At 42.5% G+C, this 24,203-nt stretch overlaps 2 protein-coding genes across 4 annotated transcripts in view; one reads left to right on the top strand and one right to left on the bottom strand.

Moving 5' to 3' along the window:
• LOC110162821 (epidermal growth factor receptor substrate 15-like 1) overlaps positions 1 to 9,418 on the top strand; it is a 37,678-nt gene extending 28,260 nt beyond the window's left edge. Inside the window, 6 exon segments of the mRNA XM_055164635.1 lie at positions 298 to 364; positions 435 to 577; positions 670 to 763; positions 1,434 to 1,574; positions 3,941 to 3,957; positions 4,305 to 9,418. Coding sequence (XP_055020610.1) covers positions 298 to 364; positions 435 to 577; positions 670 to 763; positions 1,434 to 1,574; positions 3,941 to 3,957; positions 4,305 to 4,451 — 609 coding nt within the window. The 3' untranslated portion in view covers positions 4,452 to 9,418.
• Positions 9,419 to 12,052: 2,634 nt separating this feature from the next.
• arhgap39 (Rho GTPase activating protein 39) overlaps positions 12,053 to 24,203 on the bottom strand; it is a 26,009-nt gene continuing 13,858 nt past the window's right edge. For all 3 annotated transcript variants that reach the window (XM_055164632.1, XM_055164633.1, XM_055164634.1), the window contains 10 exons: positions 22,430 to 22,861; positions 20,896 to 22,129; positions 20,603 to 20,767; positions 20,201 to 20,386; positions 19,306 to 19,519; positions 18,627 to 18,700; positions 17,333 to 17,532; positions 15,635 to 15,726; positions 15,368 to 15,537; positions 12,053 to 14,977 (listed from right to left, as the gene is read on the bottom strand). In XM_055164632.1, the coding sequence (XP_055020607.1) occupies positions 14,783 to 14,977; positions 15,368 to 15,537; positions 15,635 to 15,726; positions 17,333 to 17,532; positions 18,627 to 18,700; positions 19,306 to 19,519; positions 20,201 to 20,386; positions 20,603 to 20,767; positions 20,896 to 22,129; positions 22,430 to 22,861 (2,962 nt within the window). In that variant the 3' untranslated portion in view covers positions 12,053 to 14,782. The remainder of the gene's footprint in view (positions 14,978 to 15,367; positions 15,538 to 15,634; positions 15,727 to 17,332; positions 17,533 to 18,626; positions 18,701 to 19,305; positions 19,520 to 20,200; positions 20,387 to 20,602; positions 20,768 to 20,895; positions 22,130 to 22,429; positions 22,862 to 24,203) is intronic.

Below are 24,203 nucleotides of genomic sequence, written 5' to 3'. Positions count from 1 at the left end.
CTACTGCCCCTGTCCTGGGCCGCCCTGGGGAGGTATTCATGTCCTACTTGGAGGGCTTAGCTTCTGCTGGCCACAGGGTTATGGTGAAAACAACTGCTGTCACTAGAAAGAGGTTATTATCAGGAACATGTATTTAAAAACTCTAAATTCACATTCAAATAATCTGGATTTACAAATCAAATTCCAAAACTTTCTCAGTCTTTCACAACTGATCCAGTATAGCACCTTAAAGGGTACCTTTAAAGGTGCTATACGGGTTTTCTCTGTTCTTTACAGTTCTCACTGTGTCCTTTACAGCAGCAAACCAGTCACTTTCCGAGCGCTGACCCCTTCTCTTCAAGCAACCCAAAGTCTAAAGGAGCCGGTACGCCCCTTGCAATTCAGTAATGTAACTGTGGCCATGACTCCTGATGACTCGTTTATGTTGGGTTCAGATTTGTTCGGCTCCCTGGACCCGTTCGGCAGCAGCTCCTTCAGCAGCACTAACACCTCCGCAGGCTTTGCAGACTTCAGCCACATGTCCAAACCCAGAGACCCATTTGAGGGCAGGGCCAGCTGGCTGCCAGACTACCAGAAGGTGGCCCTTTAGATGCTCTCCTCATAAATGAGTACACGTGCATTTTCAAAATCAGCGTTTCACTGTGGTCATGTTGTGTTTCTTTTGTTTAGTCAGTATTTGCAGAAGACCCGTTCAGTAGAAAAAGTGACACCCCAGCTCTGCCCCCAAAGAAAGGAGTCCCGCCAAGACCCAAGCCACCCAGCGGTTAGTGTTCACAGCTCCGACACTGCACACGGCACTCCAGTACTGACTGCATGTTCTACCTGTGTCTGGGCTCTGGATTACCCGTCATATTAAATATGCATTAGTGCTATTAGAGGTGTCACCTCATTTGTTTTGTTATGACTTTAGCTATGGCATTTCATATTTTAGAATTTAAAGTAATGGCTAATTATAAATACATATTTTTCAACTTCAACACTCTGAGATTGCAGTTGGAGTGAACGTGATTTAATGAATGAGTCTGGTGAAACTATCTGGACTTTAAAACTGCTTAGGGTCTCTACCTATGACGCAACAATCCTGGTGCTCAGAAGACTTTTTTTTTTTTTTACAAAGGATTAGATTAGATTCAACAACCACATTTCTGATGAGGGAATAATGTTATGCAATTGTTAAAAACTCAAAAAAGTCAATTGTGCATAATGTGTTCTTTAAAATGCACAATAGGATACTCCTCCAGCTGAAAGCAAACCCTTCTACCAAACCCCTCTAAAGATCTGGAGATGGATTTCAGGGTACGGTTCAATGAAACTGATTAAGAAAACATGCAATGTGTAATCTCTTTCTCCTCCTCCTCCTCCCAATCCTCCTCTTCCTCCTTTTTCTCCTGCCCCTCCTCCTCCTCTCTCTATGTTCTCCCCTTCCTCCTCAGGTAAAAGCACGCCTGTGAGCAGTGAGTCCAGGAGCGATCCGTTCCAGCCCTTTGGCTCTGAGCCTGTGGACCCCTTCCACAGTAAGAAGGGAGTGGACCCCTTCAGTGGCAAAGACCCCTTCGCTCCAGCCTCCACCACAAGTAACTCTCTGAGCTTTTAAGGTTTAACACATATACTTCAGCTCCTTCTGACCTCTTTATATAACCTCATATAACTTTCCAACCATAAAAGATAGAAACCTTTCTATCTAGACTTTCAGCTTTCTGGCATTATCCTCCGTCACATGCTGCGTGATGACGTCAGAAAAACACGTGTCCAGTAGGAACTTTGTTTTCCTCCAAACACTTGCGCTCCATCCATTTTGATTGGGCCAAACTTTGCCAAAGAGTGTAGTGAGTCAAAACGGTCGATGCTCTGAGTGTCTGTGTTCGTAACAATTGAAAAAGCCACTCTAAGTGCAGATATTTCTCTAAGAAAGTGCAAATTACACATCTCATGTTTATTTTTTATTTTTTGTTTATTTCAAATAAACAGTAATAAACACCCTGGAAATGCAGGAAGTGATGTGGCTCTGTGCCCTGGACCTGACACCAGCTGTTTCCATGAGTCATTTTTTGTTTTGAGGCAATAAGGAGATTCTTAGTTTACTTACAGACTTGATATGTTGCGCTTTTGTAGCTAAGGCTCCAAAGAAAGCATTTTCTTATGTCCAAAAAGTATTTTTATATATATATATATATATATATATATATTATATATACACACATACATATATATATATATATATATATATATATAGTATATAGTATAGTATAGTATGAATATAATATAGTTTATATCATAGTTATATATTATAGATACATATTTGCTGTGTGTTTTGTATGAAAGAGTGGAAATTTTATTTTCCATTTTCTTTTTTTTATTTGTATTTCTGGTCCCGTAGCTTTTATTACAGTCATATGACACAACTCCAGCAGCAGATTGTGAAACAGGTTGTACTAAAGAAAAGGATATATAACAGTTCATTAGGGGGTAAAGAGGAAGTTTTAATAGCAAAATAAAAAAAAATAAAAATCCAGGCGAGGACAGATGTACTAAAATTGCCCTTAGGCATAACCTGGCTCCAGATTCTCTCCTGAGCATCACCGTGAGCATCACAAGCTTCGTTTGACTGGAGCCAAACTCTGTGGGCAACATCACACTCACTTATTCCACTTCTTTATACAGTCTGTGGTTTAACACAATGCAAATGGAATCAGCTTCACCAGAGATAAAATAATGTGGCTGGCTGTTATTTGTGTGACAGGTTTTTATGTTTTGCTAATTATTACTAGGTGGAATGGTACCTGTACTGAATATTTACAGTATCATAGTTTTACATCAGGGAAGTGCCAGTATGTGGGAAAAAAAATTAAGAAGAAAAGTACAAAATGAACTGAATTTGGGCTGAGTGATAATCCTGTATTCTATGTCATCAGCACAGAGAACTCCATCCAAAAAACAGATTCTATTTATATTAGTCTTGTCATCAGTACTGTGTAATATAGGCATTATGGTTCATTGGTAACAGAGCTGGAAGTACCTCTACATATGTCATACTGCTGCCCGTGTCCATCCAGGAAGTAAAATTATTCACTAAAATAAAAATTTAAATAAAATCTTAAATATGTGAAAAAATGCTCAAACCTGTCACATTCAGTGATGGGAAGAATACTTGGACAATGTATTTAGTTACAGAATAGTGAATAACTACATTGAAATGTATTTGGTAACATATTCTGATACATGGCCCAATCAGTCCAAGTCCAATCAGAGTATTCTGAATACAATATTTAGAATACCTTTCACGCAGAATTGCATTTTAATGATAGAGTAATGACGCAACATAGGGTTAAAAACAGCTTTATCTCTTTCACTGTTTTCTCTACATTTATGTATCACCAAGTGAAGAAAGAAACATGAACCACAAGAGCCGTGTTTTATATTTTTCTCACTGATTCAGTGCAGTTTGAAGCCTAAATTATGTGATCAAGTACTGCTGTGTGTTTCTCATTTTTGGAAAGTAACTGTATTCTGAATACCACCAAATAATTAGAATGCAGCTTCTCAATCTAGAATACGTATCCTCACTACATGTATTCAGGCATAGTAACAGGCATTTAATAGGCACTTTAAATCTGCACCGTAGGCCTGGCTACTGACTAAAGGATTTCACTTTATTTAGTGCAAAGATGGGACTGCACAAAATGGGACGACACAGCTCTCTTCTGAGTTTACAGTGAAATAGGGCTTTGCATACACATGTTGGGGGAAATTATCAAAATTATCCCTAACTGTGGGCCCCAAACTAGCAGCACAGTTTATCAATCATCGCTGGCTCTGGTTGGCAATGAAAAAAATCACTTGGGCCCATCTCTAAACTGAATTACTTATGCTTGTCTCTGTGTCATGTGTCTTGGTGGATAATGTGTTTTTAATGTGGGTTTTTTTGTGTGTGTTTTGACAGGAGGAGAGAAAGGCAAGGTAAGACTTGATGAAATTCATGTTCTGTTTATAAATCAGAAGTTCTAATTTCACACAATGTTCTAGTACAGTGTGTTTGCTCTAGTGAGATAAATAAATGTGCAGAATATAGATATAGTCGTCTGAAGTTGTCTACAGTGTTCACCAAGGACGATGCCTGATGGGGCTACAGGGATGATCTCAACTGAAAGTAACTAGAGGCACTGCTCTGTCTAAAGCTCTGTTACTCAAGTTACACTTTAATATGATATTTGTTTTAACATAATCTGACCATAAAGGAGGGACTATCTAGCCATGTGGAACACAGCAGCACGTGCATTCTGGTCATGTGCCTTTTTCTTCTTCAGTTTGGGAACGAGGCGCAGCAGCTGGAGTGGGCCAAACGCGAGAGCGAGAGGGCGGAGAGAGAGAGACTCAAGAGACTCAGGCAGCAGGAGCAAGAAGACCTGGAGCTCGCCATTGCACTGAGCAAGGCCGAGATGTCCAACGCCTGAGGACATGTCCCCCAACATGTCCCCCAACATGTCCCCCAATGGCTGAAGACATGTTCGCCCAACAGCTGAGAGGACATGTTCACCCAGCAACCTAGGACATGTCACCCTATGGCCCCTGACCTACACCTCAGAGGACATGTCCCCCTGTCCCACAGCAGAGAGGACATATCCCCCCAGCGCCGGAGAAGACATGTCCCCATCGCCTGTGAGGACATGTCTACTGTCTACTCACTGTTTATTATGAAGACTAATGGTAATTACTGTACTTTGGAGAACTTCAAACTAAGCCTGTTGATTGGTGAAGGAGGATGGTTCCAGCTGAATGTCCCTCCCCCAGGACTGAGGGGCTGAGGGGACACAGAGCCAGGACTGTCTTTGCTTTGGACCTCCCTTCCTCCACACTCAGAGTTTGGGTGGAAGTCTGCCTATTCTCCTGGGGTTCTCCAGAAGCTGCTGCTCTACACTGGTCTGAGAACTTCAGGACTCTTGTATTATAAAATGTCCCATGTGTTGTGTCTCCGCCTACGTCTCGACTGCTTATCCTGATGACTTCCTCCAGGGATCCTACATAACAGGTCCAGTGCTTTTTACAGTATGTTACATGTGGGTGAGTCTGCAGGGGGTGGAGGTGACCTCACAACATTCTAGAGGCCTAATCATTAAAGGTGCACTATGTAACTTTTCTGGCAAATGAAGATGAGAGACTGTGAGACAGTGATATGCAGATTTTGTTGTAATATTGCAGGTCTAACCAATAGAATGTCATTCACTGATTTCAGCTTCCTGTTTGTAGGCGCCACTTTGAGGATAATGATAAAATATTTTCTTTTGACTTTTTTATCACTTTAGCAACAGTGCTAATTTTTCATCTCTCTGAAACCCATGGATTGATTAATTGGTATTTTCATAAGAAATACCCCAAAAGATATTGGCTCTGATCAGTAATGACAATAATGGTCCTTATAGTTGCTATTACAACACATACACTACTGATCAAAAGTTTTAGAACACCACACTTTTTCCAGTTTTTTACTGTTGACCAAAACATATTTTAAACTTTTGATTGATGTGTGTGTCCAGCTTTGGCAGATAGAACAGCCGAACACACTTGCGGCTCATTCTTTTTACAATAGAAATCAAATATTGTTCAGAAAGTTCTTCCCAAGTCTGTTGCAGAAGTTTCCATAAATGTGTGGCACTTGTAGGTTGCTTCACTCTTCTGTCCAGTTCATCCCAAACCAGCTCCATGGGGTTTAAGTCTGGACACTGTACTGCTGCTGGACACTCCAGGTTTTCAAGCTTTATCATCTTGTTCTTTTTTCCTGAGGTCGTTTTGGTAGAGCTTGAACTTGTGTTTTGTGTCTTTTATCTTTTTTAACCTCTGTCTGTTCAGTTTTTACCTTTGTACCATTTCAAGCTCTTCATTGGACTTGCACAACTTGTTTTGAATTGTAAAAAATAACTGGAAAAATAGGATGTTCTAAAACTTTTGACCGGTATTGTATGTGTGGGATAGTAGACATAATGTAAATGCATCATACCTGCATCGATTCCATATTACAGGCCTGTAGAAAGTAGAGATGTCATCTGAAACGCAGTAATAGAGTGAATCTTCTCTGTCTAATGCAGCTCTATGGTCAAACACAGACACCCCCACCCGCTCCTACTGTTGGTCAGTCTCTGTAAGGTTCTGAGTGAGTGACAGGTGGTTTCAACCAATCACAGTGAAGTATGAGCTCTCACGTGAAACAGATGGCTTTAGTTACCTCATGATATAAAACTAATAACTGTACCAGAGCTATGATAAACATGTACCTAACCTTAATGAAAGCCCTGATGTATGGTTTAGTTTTACTCTGTGGCTGGATTGATGAGTCTATTATAAGGGACAGTTTTATTTTACATACAACTGTACAACCAACTTAAAGAGGGGGTATTATGCAAATTCATCTTTTTGGAATTAGTTATAACGTTGTTCCCTCAGCAAAAACATGCCTGGAGACATTTTAGAGTCATCCATGCATGTTTGAGCAATCTAGCGATCTCTCTTGGGCCCTATGGGAACCCTTCTTATGATTAGCTATAAGATTCTGTACAAGGCTCCGCCCACAAGCCTACATCAGCCATGCTCCCACACGACATTTCTCCATAAATACACGAAAACAGGATGTGCAGTAGTTTCATTAGCGGCATGCACGCTGATTGTGTTGTGTAGTGCTCTGAAGGGGAAGTGGCTTAGTGCAGAGAGCATATAGAGGGGAGACTCGTAGCATCACAAATTCAACTGAAACATATTAATACATTGTTTTCAGTGAATGTACCATGCATTTTCAAAACATTCAAAGATAACATGGTGATCTAATCCGTGTATCATTCTTTTTTTTTTTTTTCAAAATAAAACCCAAAATAAGAAAACAAAAAAACCAACTATTTTCTTCATTATTTGTCTCATTATTTGTTTTTTCCATTATTCATTTAAACACAAAATTGAAAAAACTAATTGTTATCTGTTTTTTCATTTTGGTTTTGGAGACAAATAATGAAGACTTTTTTTTTTTTTTTTTTCATTTTCTTACTTTAGATTTTATTTTGAAAAACGAATGAGCGAATAATACACAGATTTGATCTAAATTTATACAATGAATCCCTCACAGAAGTGCAATACCTCCTCTTTAAGTACTGCTTCTGTGTCTGACCCAAGCACAAGCTGCTGTTACACAGCGACCTACTCCAGCCATGTTCGTTACATTTAAGAAACATGACTCCAACACATTAAGCATTTTGTATTCTTCTGACTAAAACTGTGATTTTGTCGAGGGCACTCACATTTTCATGTACATGTGGAATAACATTTGTATTTATTTATTTTAATTTTTTTGTGCTAAATGTGTTTAGTTTTAACAAGAATTTGTCATGATATGTTATTATTACCACTGGTTGTTTACAGCTGCGTTAAATCACAAATGAACTGAAGGGAAGAAGTGGTTGTGATGTATTTTAATGGAATTGTTTAAATTGTGTGTTGTAGAGGTGGGCAATATATCATTAACTGAACAGTTCTGAAGATATGCAAGGACAATGAGTATATTGTCTATAATAAAACTAAATATAATATTAATATAAGCAAGTGAAATTTCTGGATTTAATGTTAATTTGACAGTCCTTTCACTTTTGTTTGACCAGGACATTTAAGCCCCATGCACACATAAATCCCAGAAAACTGCCGGGTACAAAATGCCAGAATGGAACCATGTAGTGTAACCAGGAAACCAAGCTCGTAACCAAGGAAACTAAGCAATGTTACTGTCAGTTTTCTGGCTTTATTCACACACAAACCGTCCCTGTGTATTTCCATTTACCTGGGAAATCTGCAATTCAAAAGCCTCATTCACACACGCAGCCTGACTTGGGAATGTACCTGCATTTTGCCAGAAGAAAGCCAGAATTTAACTATATACTCAATTATGGCCATACCACTTCTTGGTTTTCTCGGTTACAAGCTTTTCTGGTTATTCTACATGGTAATGTTTCACTCTGGTTCAGTGTAAATGATGCTGTTGTGAGAAAGAGCAGCTGCACAAATGCAGGTTATGTGTGAACAGAGCAGACCCAGCAATGTTCTGGGACTGGTGCATGTGTGAACGGGTGCCACTGCTGAATGTTCTTTTTGTACCCAGGGAACTATGTGTGAATGGGGCTAAATATGCAGGAAAATAGTTGTGGCTTTGTTCACACATGACCCTGTTCTGGTAAAGTGCAGGTAAACTCCCAGGCAAGGCTGCATGTGTGAATGGGGCTGAGCAAACCAGTTTAAGCACATTCCTGGTGGATTGTAAAAATAGTTGATTACAGTTCTTGGGGAAAGTAGTTTTGTGAGTATGGCCCACCCCTACTGTATAGTTTTGTTTCTCCAGTTCTTCATATCATACATGTTCTCTGGAAAGCAGACAGTGTTTTCAGTATTCCTGATTTGAATTGCTTTGTTTTGCACACGCACGGCCAATGCTGATGTGGCTCATGTTAAACGGAAGCGAGCTCCTGTAGTTTCCTCTGGTGTTTGTTTGGTCTGGTCTCTGAGGTGGACGCCTGAAGCAGGTGTACAGACGCTTTACTCCTGGGCTGCATGATATGAACGCTAAAATACTACAATAATCAACAAGGCCTGTCTCATTTATATGCTGCAGAAAATATGACGATAAATTCCACAAAACAATATTTTAAATTAAAGTTGCACTCTGGAACCTATCTGCTTGCCTCCATGGAGATGTTACTGCTTTCCCTGAAATGTTCCACAGTATGGCATTAAACAATGACTTAAATAATCTTTTTTCAATTACAGGTGTTGTTAATGCTCAAAAATAAATGCCTTCCACAGATCTGATCTGTAACTTGACAGTGTCTCCCAGTTGTCTCCAGTGAGATGGGTGAGTTAAATGCTATACTTTGGAACATTGCCTTGAATTCAACATACTGAACTTGTTTGTTGTTTGAGTAGAGAGTTCTTTGTCAGAAGGGCCGCTGGTGCAGATTGGCATGTTCACGTCCTACAGTCTGCCCCAGGGCAGCTGTGGCTACAATAATATCTGATCACCAGTGAGAGTGTAGTGAGTGAATACTGCACTGTGGTGTTCTGTCTGACTTGGAAGGCACTAGCTCACAACTTAAATATGACTGAAAATCTTCCAACACACTATAGAAACAGAAATAATAGTTTGACTAGTTGACTGCTTTTCCTCCAAATATAAGTTTCTCATTGTTGGGCCATATTCAAGAGGAAAAGTGTGTTAGGTGGAAGGGCACCAAGTGCTACCATATCTTTGTTTGTTTTAACATGAGTATTGCAGTATTTCTATCATTTGTGAGTATTTTATGCAGCCCTGGTGTAGCTTGACCTGGACAAATGTCTGCGTGACACGTACTGGCTTCATTCCTCAGTTGTGCAATAGATGTTACATACTTTTTAGTCTGACATGTGTGTACTGTACTGTATATTTCAATCATATTTATAACTGTCTATATTAGCTTCCTTTTCATTTCATTTCTCATTGAGAGTTCAGAATGTGACAATGAACTGCCCTCACACAAAATCTCACATTATTCACTACAAAAGAAGGGCCACTGATGGAGAAAGCACTGACCTGAGAGTACATGTGGGCGGGGCTGGAATAAAGACCTGCCAAATGAAATGTGTTTGTGTGTCCACTTGTCCCTGGTGTTTGAAAACTCCTTCTGACTGGAGACTGTCAGCTGCATTTCACCACCTTTCTACACGTGGAGGCCAGTAGGGTGCACCTTCAGCACTTTATGTACAATTGTTATGTCACATTTCACAAACAGGACCCAGTGGTGTATGACGTCAACGTGTTCAAATCATTTATTCATGGCTACAAGCTTAAAGATTAAAGAGCCTAACTAAGGGTCGTTATTGTGATGTTTCCTAACTCATCTTCAGTGTTGCCATTTGATTAAATCCATTTGGTTTAAACCTAAAAGTACTCTCAGATCTAAATCGTCATTACCCCGGTTCCAGCAGCCACATTGTGAGTGCAAAATTCTACTCAAGAATTAATGCAAACTAATACACTGATTTCAGGGAAACAAGAATCTTGTTGCCATATCATTAGCAATTAGCAACAGGTGACATTCTTTGTATTATTGTGACCACAAACATACAATTAAAAACACTTTATTCAATTACTTACTTTTCACAATCTTATTTTTCACATGATTTTCTATTTGCTCATGCTCTTCCTCCACTCACAAGATGGCCGCCGTGGCAACAGAAGCCATTGTCTCCAGCCTTTTTTAAGTACTTTTTGGACGGGAGTGTATGGAGTAAGAAAGCTTTCAAAAATATTTGCGCGCATAGAATAGAAATCCGTGCGTATTTGCCATAAAATAAATATTTGTAAACTCTCAAATGAGCCCAGCTGTATAACAAATTATCTTCCTCAAATAAAAATAAATAATGCAAACAAACCTTTTTTCATAATTTTGTACAGAGTAAATACTTGAATTTCCTCAAAAGATTAATGACACTTTTCCAAACAATGTACCACAAATAATCTCCAGTTGTTTTCCTTTATAACAAGCAAATAGTGTTTAAGTCTATTTGAGATAACTGAACCTTTCTGCAGGTGGAGAAGTCCCTAAGCTCCACCAAAAATGACCCATGAGACCTTATTTTCAAAAATTCCATTTGAAGTTAAGTTAGTAGATGTTTTTATTACTTTAAACTAATCAGAATATGCCAAAGTTTCTCTGGTAAAAATTTTATCAACATCTAACTGTGCCCCCAAAGAAGGGGCCAAAAAGATCACATTTGGTTTGTGACCATATTTGGAACTCTACACCATCCACATGAAAGCTCAGAAAAGTGTGAGATTATTGTCAGAAATGGTCATTCTCTCAAATATTCAGGTTCAACAGTTAGTTTGTAAATATCTGCTTGAAGTAAATAGATCTTGGACCTCAAAAATTGACAAAAAATGTATATATGACCAAGAATCTACAATAATACACATTTTCAGCTTCCTAGCTCTATTCTTCATGAAGTACTGGTCTCTCAAACATGCTTCTAAATTAAGGTATCTGAAAAAGTGAGTATGACCCCAAAATTTCAATGGGCCATAACTCAGGAACGACTCAAGGAATTGAGCTAAAATTTGAGATTCTTTCATTTGGTGATTTTAGAATTTTTTCGAAATTTTTTCAGCCAAATCTGAGCTGGCTCATAGGGGAGGGTGGCTGATTTCATATGGACTGACCCTCTATTGTACTGTATATTACTGAATATTACTGTAGTACATTTGAGGATACCATATCACAGTACCTCAGTTACATCCAAAGTAACAAACAGAAGTGGGAGGGACATGTTTCAGTTTGTTCTTGTAAAATTCAGCACCACATGTATCAACTGTAAAGAGAAAAAGCATCAAGAAGCATCAAGTCTAAGTCAAGTCCAAGTCGAGTCCCGACTCTTAGTCCATTTTATCAAGTCAAGTCTCAAGTCCTAAAAATAGTGACTCAAGTCTGACTCGAGACCAAGTCACGACTTGCAAGTCCCAACCTCTGATTAGCACAATGCCCAGAGAGAATGGAACGAGGGACGTGGCCATGTCCCAGCAACAGAAAGTCCAAGGAAATTTAAGATTGAAAACGTTTATTGTCATGTGCACAGTTAGAAAACATGTTTCCCTGTACAGTTCATTGATTTCTTTGCTGCCCACACACAACGACAAAAAACTCAGATTCTAAGGCATAAAACAGACAATAAATAATATCTATGTATTTTTAGGTGAGGTGTTTGAGACCAATTCTTGTTTTAAAGACTGAACTCTGGAGCCTGTTGCCAGAAGCCAAATGATAAACCCACAGCTACAGTTAGTGCAGTTAGATCCCTGACAATAATGACTTCAGTCTATAGAAGAGGAGAACTTATTTTTGGCTCAATATCAGTTAGTTTAGATTTGAGTGAAAAACTGGAGGGTTCTGGAAATAAAGGTTGATTTTATACACACACACACTTGTGTCATTCATTCCATTATTTATATATATATATATATATATATATATATATATAAATGACACATTTAGTGATATAGTTATTGATAACAGTAAAAAAAGGGACAGCTTCATAGAACATTCAGTCTAGAGATGTGTATGCATGTGTGTTTGTGTAGGGGAGGGGGTCTGACCTGCACGCACTCTGCGCAGACACTAAACATGAAGAACACAAGAGAAGGTAGGAGATACTCAGCTGACATTGTGGTGCCCATCCTGGACTGTAAGTGAAAATCATGCTTGTCAAAATGTGTTCTGGCGCCAGGCCTAACTGCAGTTCACATGCCAATGTGGGTCTTTGAATTTCATTATGGGCAGAACAGTGAAGGTCTGTTACCATGGTACCATCAACTCTGAGTTTGCTCAAACCTATCTACCCTGAACTAGACCTTAAGTGGGCTTCCAACATCAGGCCTCAGATGGTCCAAAAATCTTCAGGATAGAATCTTTTAAACACTTGTATTCTACAAGTCATTACCTGGACACTTCAGAGGCACCAAGCACTAGTGTTTTACATTTCCATTTTAGTGTCAAAGTGTGAGTTCAATTTGTGCTCGATGACTTTCATGGAACACCAGACAAGCTCTAGGGGATCTCATTTATAAAACTTTTCCATACTGTACTTGTTTTTTTTTCCACTATTAATCAAAATGTGTCCTATCCCAGTACAGATGTGTCCTTCCTGCATCTTAATAGGCCTGGATGATACAGCCAAAAAATAATATCCCAATTATTTGGCACAATCTGGACGATTATGATTGGAATGGATTTTAATGGAAGTCAGAGCAGGGACTTTTTCAAACAGGCGAAGTTCTTTACATTTTTATTCTTATCACATTCTATTATTTAAGACATTATGAACTGCCTTACTGAGCTTTTTTGTTTGTTTGTTTGTTTACAGTAGCAATAGTTTAATTGCACAATAACCCTGCAAGGTCAATTGTTTAACTGCCCAGCCCCACATCTTAAGTATAAAGAATTTTATTGTCCATTAATCAGGAAGTGCACAGTTAGCCTGATAGCTGGCAGCTTTACTGTGATTGCTTAACTGCACTCTGGCCTCTGAAAGTTATGGAAAGCACTTATAAAGTCATTGCGGTGAATAATTTGGATGCTCAGAATGCACAAGGTAAGTGAGACAGTGACAACTGCTAAACATTTAAAATTGACTACTTCTGTTTTTCATGTTTGTAAGATTGGAAAAATCACACATAACATTTCAGTACGCTGTATAAATGAGACCCCAGGACCTATATGTATGAGCACTTGTAAAAATGCAATGGCAGTATCAACAATTGCTTCTATGGCATACATGGATGTGACATTATAAACAGGATTCCTTTCTCACTTTTCAGATTAGACTTAATAGTCGCCAGTTGAAGCCTGGAGACACAGTTCCACAGACAGCTTGGTTTACACACCACAACATCACGATAGAAAACAAAGCAGAAAATGTCTGCCCACGAGAGTCCCGGGCACTTTGAAGACCCACGGGTATGTTCAGTCAGAGAGCGAAGGCAGAGCTGTGAGGGACACATGTGGTGATAAAGGGTGTTAGATGCACCGTTCACAGTCAGTTTAACGAGTCACAGAAACAGTACAAGACACATGCTCCCGGGAACCACAGCCTCACGCTCCATGCGGCCCCACACTCCGTACACACAGGGCCTTTCCATGGATGAGCTGAGGGCTTCCAGAAGAGCCCCTCATCCTCCGTCCATGTTAGTGTACCATCATTGCACCAATAACACATTCAACCATTTAATGTCAGTAGACTCAGGCACGCACTCATCCATGCCTTTGTACACAATATATGTGCTGTAAAAACGCACACTACAATACATATCTCAACAAGGCATTACTGACAGGAAATAAATATTAATAAATAAAGTCTCCTAAAAAGAATACTTCCAAAGAGCAACGAGTGCCTCTTAGCAAATGTATCAAAGACTTGGGGAACATATATTGACAGTGAAAAGGGACGGCTTCATAGAACATTCAGTCTAGGGATGTGTGTGTGTGTGTGTGTGTTTTGTGTAGAGGAGGGGGTCTGACCTGCACGCACTCTGAGCAGGCACTAAACATGAAAAACACAAGGGAAGGTAGGAGATCCTCAGCTGACATTGTGGTGCCCATCCTGTACTGTAGGTGCTGGCAGTGAACAGAAAGTGTGAGTGTGTGTGTAGTGGACAGGGCAGGTCTGTAGATGGGCTTTATAAATTAGTTCATCCGAGTACATTGTAATAAAAAACAGACACGATCCTTTTCAATGTGCATGTGGGAGGAGCCCTGATCGTGTCTACCCTTACAAAAGCCATGGGTGATGAAGCATGGGTGTCCCTGCTTGGATCAGTATTGGACAGAGACAGACAGGAACGCACTATGAGACAAAGAACGCAACTGTTTACTGTGCGGAAGGGCACACAGGCAGAGTCTGAGCTGAGGCAGAGGCTGTAGAAGGAAGCGCAGGGACCAGAGGGACGAAAGGGGCCGAAGAGTGGGCCAGGAGGACCGGAGGGGTCAGAGAAAGGACCAAAGGGGTCAGAGAGAGGACCAAAGGGGTCAGAGAGAGGGCCAGGAGGAGCCAATGGACCGGTGAGAGGACCATGAGAACCAGAGGGTGTGGAGAACGGACCAAATGAAACCAAGGAAAGGACCAGGAAAATCAAAGGGACCGGAGAGAGGGCCAGGACGGCCAAAGGGGCCCGAGAGAGGGCCGGAGAGAGGGCCAAAGAGTGGATCAGGGAGGGACAGGGAGAACGAGGGCGCTATAGAATGCCGTCCATAAAGCTGGTGTCCAGGCGCTGGATGAGCAGGCGGATGAAGGACATCTCCTTGCGGGTATTCTCAAAGATGATGCGAGGGTCATCAGACTGGCAGCGGAGACAGTTGGGGGCCATGACCATGGCCAGGTTGTTCACGTCCATCTTGGTGATGGTTACATTGGCAGGCTGGGCGAACACCTACCAAACACATAACAGGTGTCAACAACAGATCCACCTACCAGAGCGGCCAGCACACACAACACTGAGCCCAGAACTTAACAATGACTCTTGATGTCATATGAAAGAGAGATGTCTCAGTGGAGTTGGTTTGACTGGAGTGAAAAAGCAACACTGAAGAAAAGACAAACCTTGGTCAAACTTTTCATCCATCCAGAAAATGCAAGTGTCGCCCATAGATCAGTGTTAAGAGATCTTGGACCGGATGTTTTCTGAATGGCTTCAGAATGACACAAGTACAGAGGTTTTCTCCAGAGCTGATGCTAGCAACATTCTCTTGGGGTGTGATGCTAACCTGCCAGAGCATCTGCACCTGTCAGAGAACCTGCCAGAGAAGAAGCAGGGGTTTACCTGGAGGAAGCGGATGAGGTAGCACAACACCAGCTTGTTGATGTGTGGTAGGCCCAGCACCACGGTGACGGCGGCCTCTGGGTTGTCATAGTGACGGATGCACTCGTCATAGAACTCGTGAGGGATGAGTGGCTCCTCCAGCTCACGGTACCACAGCTTCAGCAGAGACGCTGCAACAGCACACAGCTTCAGACAGAGGCCTCAGACTTACAGTACTCCCCTGCACGGGAGAATACTGCACAGGAGAGGAGTGCACGGGAGGAGTACCTGGAATGTGAGGATCCTCCAGGCCTGTGGGGATCTTCCACTGGTCCACCTGTAGCTTCAGAGCATTCACCTCATCAATGTCCCCAGGAACTCTGCACAGATCATATAGAGACCACACACAGAGAGGTCATATATATATATATATATATATATATATATATTATATATTTATATTAGGGTGGTCCAGAAAAACATGTAAAAAAATAAAAGTTTTAAATTTCTCGATTTGAACCCAGCAAACATTGACCATAAATACAAAAGCAACAGGGTTAAAATTTCAGTGAAATCCAACATGATTTAGAGGTTGCACAAGCCTTTTTAAGTTTCAAGAATTCTCTCTCAAATAACAAAAGTGTGTCTGTTTGTCACACTGCTTTGTGTCTGATGAGCTGGCAGGATTACATACTCTACATTTTGCCACTTTTCATTAAATAATCCATTATATTCTTTCAATAAGCAATAATCTCTGCAACAGTCATACCAATTTAGCAGAGACAGAATAGTTGTCATATGAGATCAACACTCACAATCAGTTTACAGTCATGTATACTGTACAGCATGACTGCTGAAGACAAACTTTAGAAAAAGGCTATGAGGAAAGATTTGTCAGCTTAACATTGCTGATAGTGTTGGTAAGTAAATTTCTGTTTTCTATATACAAAACCTATGCAATAGTTTGTCAAATTTAATATGAACAGTGCTAATATTAATTAAACACTGACAGATTTTTTTTAAGTTTGTACAAAATTTAGTGGATTCATGCAAGAAAGAGAGGGATCACCCCACGTTCCCCACCGTCTTGATGCAAATGGAAGCTATGAACAGAAGACCCTCAGTAATTTTGTGACAAAGAATACAAATGCATTCTTTACTATTCTTGGTCTGCCACAGTCATTTCTGCAAATGCCACCTGAAATATGGAAGGAAAATGAGGAGTTCACTTATGCAGAGAAGGTAGTACGATCCCTGAAAGTTGTGAACGACACAGCAGAACGGGGAGTGAAGTTGATCCAGGACTTCAATGCTATATTAACCAAATCAGAAGAACAGAAACAATTCCTACTACAGCTGGTTCAAAATCACAGAAAAAGCTACCCTGACTCAAAGAAAGACACAGTTGTCAAAGGTCTTGCCACTTCTTCAAGTGAGCAGGCAGTTTGAACTGACTTGGTTATCGGGTTAGTCATTTTCATCAAATGATAATTTTTTATATAAGTTTCATTATATTATGTTACAACATGTGCTTTATGCATATATATTATATAAATATATATATTAAACCTATAGCATACAAGGAATAAATACTTTGAAAATTGATATTTCTGCTGATTTATACTATTTGGCTAATAAAGAGAGATAAAAAGGTGATTTTTCTATGGTGTTGTGCAACCTCTAAATGTCATTTAATGTAGCTCAAATTTTTTATGTGTTAACTGGTAGTAGGCCAAAATGCATGGTTCAAATTAGAAGATTTTTTGGGTCACCCTAATTATATATTATATATATATATATATATACATATACACATATATATACACACATACATAAATAAAACAATATCTATAGATAGCTGGATATAGATATAAAAAATGCACTAATGATCAGTTTTATTTCTCATGGTAAATCAAACACAGCGAACAATGAACTCAAATATATTTCATCCCCATGTTTGGTGACGTGGTTAACAGTCTGACTGACCTGAAGATGCCCTCTGTTTGGTCTCCATTGAGCCCCAGAACCTCCTCTGAGAGGCGGGTCTGCACCCATGGGAGCTGATGGTCAGGATAGCGCTCCTTCTGCAGAGCCATGACCTCCTCCAGAGACGAACCAAACATGGAGGGGCTAAAGATGGCCTTCTGAGCGTGTCTGATCTCATCCAGACAGGGCTTCTGCAGACCCTGCACACACACAGCACTGTCACCAAGAGACCCACCCAGTAGGGGAATTATTGTGCTATGTGTGAAGGCGTGGGTGTTTAATTCAAATCTGATTTAATTAGGATAACTAGGGTAAGGTTGTATTTTAGTTTATTTATAAATTGTGTACGTTCTATGAATGCAGAGGGGAGACAGCACTGCCCAGCACTGCCCAGCACTGCCCAGCACTGCCCAGCACTGCCCAGCACTGCCCAGCACTGCCCAGCTGCTTCAGTGTGTTGGGTTTGGTCTAGACCAGGGGTGTCCAAACTTTTTTCATCAAGGGCCACATATGTAAACACAGACGAAGCAGAGGGCCGATCGAGGGCCATAGACTGGAGCTCAATACAGTGAATAATTGAAATATGTGCATGTTTAACACGTTAGAATGAACCATCAGTCTTTATTCATGCTAAGATCCTTAAAACCACATACTAAATATTAAATATTAGCTTTATCCAGGTAGATTCTCAAAAAATTTGCAGTAAAAAAATATTTTTTAATTGATGCAAGGTAATTGGGCCAATTGACCTGGAAATCTGAGGGCCAATAAAAATTTGTCTGAGGGCCGCATTTGGCCCCCGGGCCATAGTTTGGACATGCCTGGTCTAGACAGTCTGCCCTCCATTTTCTGAGTGAGTTTCAAGTTCTCTGTTATACAATAGTATTTTAGTTTATATGTGCACTTTAGATATAGTTGTGTTAATTCTTAATTGTTTGTTGGAAAGTAAACCCTACTGTTGTCTTTAATTAATAGTTTTGTTTTTCTTTTTTAAAAAAAGGGAAGAGAGGCTGTAAAAGGCCAACAATTAACGCTGTGGGGGCCGTTGGCAAGATTAAACACCCACATTATTTTTCTGGAGGTGCAGCTGTCTGGTCCATTATTGTATGCCTGACCACACAACAACACAGAGCACACTCTGCTGCCCTCTGCTGACCATACAACCCATTTGTCAATATAATATGAGCTTTACTGTTCTAATGCTGCTGTTGTGTTGTGTTGTGTTGTGTAGATTAATCCTAACAGGCCTTTTATACACAGCAGACAGACATAAGCAGAGCTATAAGTCCCATACCTTCTTGGCTCCAGTCAGAGCAGCCTTGGTCAGCTTTCTGTAGCAATATTTGGCATAGCTGCTGATGGCCACTCCTAGAACATGAGCAGAACATGAGCAGAACATGAGCAGAACATGAGCAGAACATGAGCAGAACATGAGCAGAACATGAGCAGAACATGAGCAGAACATGAGCAGATGGAATACTGTGCATTATTCCACACATCACACATACAGCGCTCTTGTGCTCACTGACTGCTGCAGCCCACACGAGTTTGATGAACACATTAGTTCCACATGAGCAGCGGCTCAAAGTCAAGGGCAGGGCATCATCACCCTGTGCTCCTGTCACCCTCTTGTGGTAGATCCAAGGTTCAACTAAGCCAAGCTATATTACTATGCATTTTTAATATTGGGCAATGCACATGAAAGTAAAATAAAATAAATCAAATCAAATACACAAAGACTGTTTGTGTGTTTGTTGTGAAATGTGTTTATTCATGAAAAGGGTCTAAATTCTACATTAGAGGTTATTTTTACCCAAATGTGTGATATGCTGGCTCTTGAGCTAAAGAGGAAAAAATAACAGTAAAACGGCTAATAAAAAAAAATGCCTGCCCCCTGTTGGCCCGTGCCCTGTTGGCCCACCCCTGATGCCCTCTCCCTGGTAGCCCTCTCCCTGGTAGCCCGCATGCCTCACCCTTGTTGTCATTGAGCGGGTCCATGTGCCTCTGGATGTAGCCCTCCAGGTAGTTGTGGAAGCGGGGTGTGGGGGGGAAGAAGGCCAGGCAGATGGCCATGAGCTCCCAACCACGCTCCAGGCTGTCGTAGCGGAAGTTCTCTGTAGTCTGACGACACAGCTGGATGTACAGCTCGTCGCGCAGGCCCTGGTTACTCCAGCCGCGCACCACCACCTGAGGAACACGAGTGGAACTGAATCTTTGGCTATCCACAAGTTCCACGTCTTCCCTACTGACTGCCAGAGGGCGGAGCTTAAAGCACATGCAGTGAGTCACGACAATCATGCAGGATTCATAGAACCAGTCTGGTTACAGATGGATGGTTTTACTACTAGTGTGTATTATGGCATTTTCCTGAAACTTGGTGTGAATACTACAACAAAAATAAAACAATCACAAGATGGAGGCTTGTGAGCTGAGCATTGCATAGGATCGTACTGCTCCTGTAAAGACGGTTCGAATAGGACGGCTGATTGCAAGATCACTGCAACATGCATGGATGACATCTATGGTAAAACCTCTTCATGCTTCAAGTTTTTGATGAACAATGTTACAACATGAATGAAAGCTCCAAAGTTAATTTTGCATTATACCTCCTCTTTAAGATTACCATGTAATCTTATAATTGTTTTAAGACTATTCTATAATTATACTAGTCTATTGTGCCATAAAGGTTCAGTTTTGGCCTATGTAATTTGTTTTACTTATCAATGCTTATCAGTCAATAATCAGTTTTATTTCATTGATTAGAATCTGGGAATCTTTTTTGATAAACTAAATTATTACATTTTTATTAAGCAAACAAAAAAAACACATTTGTGAGAAGACTGTGAGAAGACTGTGAGAAGTCCAGACCTCCAGAGCCACACTGAGGGGGTCAGCCTTGCAGCGTCGGTCTCCCATGAAGGTCTGGATGAGTTTGAAGATCTCCACAGCTTCCTTCTTCACAGTGCGGTCTGATGTCACAATCATGGGCTTCTTGATGGGCTCACTGCTCCAGGCCAGCATGTTGGCTATGGACACTTTCCTCCGGAACAGACCCTGACCACAGCAGAAAGAGTGAGGGAACTCCCAGCACAGCATCCAATACTCAACGATAAGTTTGAAAAATAACTCAAAAGTTCAAATGAATATACAGAAGGTTTATAAGTAAATATGTAGAATTAGTTCCCCATAAAAACATGTTTGTGCCAAAAATAAAAGATCACAGCAGTTTGGTCTCCCGAACTGATATTGGAGTGGTCGCCTGAGATCTACCTGTGTATGTTTGTTGAAGTGTTTGGAGGCCCAGTTCTCGATGTCTGTCTCTGAGGAGGGCTTTCTGAGGGAGAATTCTGGGAAGACCCCACAGCTGGCACTGGGCATCATATTCCTGGCATTCCGACTGGCCTCAAACTGGGCACAGGCTCCCAGGTCTTCTGACTGTGACAGCAAACAGGAAGACATGCCCAGTTAGGCATTAGCTAAGTTTACATAGATATGACAGCATATCCAGCTCTGTATAAAGCAGTCACATGACCGTAGCTGCTGAAGGTAGAGGACTGGCTCACCTGGGACGGGTGGAGGTAGGGCTCTGGAGAGGCCAGGTTGGTCTGGACAGACAGGCTCTTCTCCAGCAGGGCTTGGGGAAAGCCCAGACGGTCGAAGGTACTCCTCTTCCAGTGATGCTCAGTCTGAGCCAGGCCCTCGTCCTCACTGAAAGCCCTGACCACAGGCCCGGGCAAAGGCAGAGGCACGGCCCCGTCACTCTCATAGCCATCCTTAGAGCCCCCCACCTGCCCTGAGTCCCAGCTGCTCCTCTGCTTCATCACCTGCTGAGCCTCCCAGGCAAGCCGAGCCTGTGCCAGCATGGCCTCTGATGGAGAAACCCCCTCTCCTTCTGTCCCGCAGCGGGCCAGCTCCTGGGGCAGGGAGGGTTTGCGGCTCTTGCGTTTGCGGTTCCCACCTGGAGAGAAGGGTCTGGGGCCGATGGTAGAGGAGGATATGGTGTGTGTTTGGCTGGACGACCATGAGATGGAGTCCTCATACAGGAGCTTCTGAGCATCCCCACCCTCCCCGCTGTAGTCCAGGAGCAGTCGTGGGTCCCTGATCAGAGACTGGCTGTGCTGCAGGGTGAAGGAGCCCCCATAGGAGCCCCCATAAGAGCCACCATAGCCTCCAGAAGTGCCATAGCGAAGCAGGCGATCTGCAGTGCGAAAGCGCGGGCTGGATGTGGACTGCTCTACATACACCAGCTGCTTGACGTACTCCTTACCCACAGGGCTGTACTCCAGACTCTGGGCCTTCTCGGGACACTTCTGCCGGGTCAGGACCAGCTGGCCATAGGGGGACTGCTTTGGGGAGTGATACAAGGGCACAGGGCTTTTGCGAGCCGGAGACTTGGAGCCGTACATGGAGGAGGAGTCAGACAGCTGCATGTCCGCGGGGGGCTCCTCGTAGATGGGAGGGGGCTGGTACTCGGAGGGTGGCTCTTCGTATAGGGGAGGCTCATAGGCATAGCGAGGAGAAGGAGGCTGGGAGTCAGCAGAGGAGCGGCGGTTGGTGCCAGTCCCACCCAGCTCGGCTCGTTTCAGGAATGGAGACTGGCGTCTGTCTGAGTAGATGACCACGGAGCCATCAGGTTCAGAAGAGTTTCCCCCTGAAGAGCGGCGTGTCCGGCCGGTCGGGGGGGGCTCACTGGAGGAGTAGCCATTGTCCTGGTGGGCCAAGAAGCTGGGCTCACGGTCCGTCACTTTGATCAGCATGCGCTCTTTTGTACCTGTATTCCACCTAAAAGGAGAAACTCTGACAGGACAAGAGAGTTCAGTGTTAGATTTTAAATACTAGGCACTGTCATTCAGATACACTGGAGGAGAGAGAGAGTCCATGGTCAGGACTGTGTTCACACAGACTGAGAGAAATGCAACAGAGAGGACGTTGGAGGAGCATAATGTCTTTACTCAGATGACCAGAGGAGAAGAGGAAAGACCTTGTCAGAGGGACAGCTCATGGATTTGCAGCCTGCATTTGTGTTCTTGAAAAACTACGTATTTTCCTATTCCTCATATTTGATATGATATAAAATACATTTCCGTGTTGTCTCACCTGTCAGGCCCATCTCTGGAGCTCGGCTTGTCGGAGCTCTCCTGGTCCACAGAAGAGGAGGTGCTGCCCTCCTGGCTCACAGCGCTGTTCCTCCCTGGGCTGTTGTGAGCAGAGGGCTGCTCTCCAGGCTGTTCTCCGGGCTGTTCCCCAGGCTGAGGGGGGCTGGAGGCGTCCGTGTGTTGTTTAAGGGTCTGCAGCTTGGCCAGGGGGATGATATCACAGGCCTGTGGCCGGTGCCACACAGTGCGCTGGCTAGAGGCGTTGTAGTAGTAGAAGCGGGACGTGTTGGGGTCAAACAGCTCCCACCACTGGTTGTCCCCAGTGCGCTTGATGCGAACCCCCTGGGGAGGGTCCCACACGCACTCGCCCGTCAAAAGGTTAGCATACATGCGCTCCCGAGTGCGGGGCTCGATGATCTCCACCCACTCCAGCCTGAAATCACAATCAACTTTCACACTTAGGCATTATGCTGTTGTCTGTGTGTGTGTGTGTGTGTGTGTGTGTGTGTGTGTGTGTGTGTGTGTGTGTGTGTGTGTGTGTGTGTGTGTGTGTGTGTGTGTGTGTGTGTGTGTGTGTGTGTGTGTGTGTGTGTGTGTGTGTGTGTGTGTGTGTGTGTGTGTGTGTGTGTGTGTGTGTGTGTGTGTGTGTGTGTGTGTGTGTGTGTGTGTGTGTGTGTGTGCGTGCGTGCGTGCGAGTGTGCGAGTGTGTGTGCGCGCTGTGTGCATTTTCACTGCCGGTTGGTTCTGTGGGCACTGGGCAGATCAAGCCTTTGTGGTGTCCAAAATAAATAATTCAAGGAGTGTTTGATGTTAATGTAGATTCTGTTAGTTTGATTAAGGAATTTTCAATATGTTTGATGATTTCAAAAACCTTAATTTGAATCAAGACTGTAAAATCCCTCATTTGTACAGGAGTGGTCCAGTGTAGAGAAGGTTTCAGAGGTAAAACTGGAGAGAAATTCCAGAAACTGAGCAGAGCAAAAACACCACCTGTGCTTTAATCTGAGAAACCTCGCACACACACACAATCACACTCGCACGCACGCGCACACAAACACACACACGCACGCGCACACACACACACTCACACGCACACAAACACTTGCACGCACACACACACACGCACACACACACACGTACGCACGCACACAAACACACGCACACAAACACACGCACACAAACACACACACACAGCACACCACACACACATAGCACACACAAATACACAGAGCAGTAACAAGTGGACAACACTGTGGTCACTGACTAATCAATATTTTTTTAATTCAACAAGTCAAATAATAATTATAAATTTTTATTTTTAAATACATTTGTGTAAAGCATGACCTCTAATGAGTTTAAATAATCACTAGTGAGCAGCTCTCCCCTCTGACCCCTGCTTTACTCTGCTTTGCAGAGTTTGTTCAGTTGGCGCAAACTGGCCTGAAGTTGTGTCTCAGCAGCCCGTTACATTGTGATAATGGGTTTCCTCCTCACTTTTGAAGTGATGACTGAGTGCAGTGGTGATGCCCACAGTTGGCTCTTTTGTGTAAGCGAGGGGCCGTGTGTGGTAAGGGGCTGCGTGCCAGGCCGCTCCACTTAATAAGGACAGCGGCCATATTGAGCTGTCAGCTCCAGTGTGAGGGGAGAATGGTGAGCTCTGTCAGGGAGGATTGTGCCGGAGCGGGCAGAGTTCAGAATGGCCGGGAGCATTAACTGCTCCTAAAGCTCTGTGTGTGGGGCTCGTCCAAATGACCCACTTGAGCTGGCTCTAAAAC

The sequence above is a fragment of the Boleophthalmus pectinirostris genome, unplaced genomic scaffold, assembly GCF_026225935.1.
Source record: "Boleophthalmus pectinirostris isolate CB_2022bp ecotype Guang Dong unplaced genomic scaffold, ASM2622593v1 HiC_scaffold_7, whole genome shotgun sequence".
NCBI classification, from domain to species: domain Eukaryota; kingdom Metazoa; phylum Chordata; class Actinopteri; order Gobiiformes; family Gobiidae; genus Boleophthalmus; species Boleophthalmus pectinirostris.
Note: the sequence above shows the minus strand (reverse complement) of the source record. Positions and strands in the feature narration are given on the sequence as shown.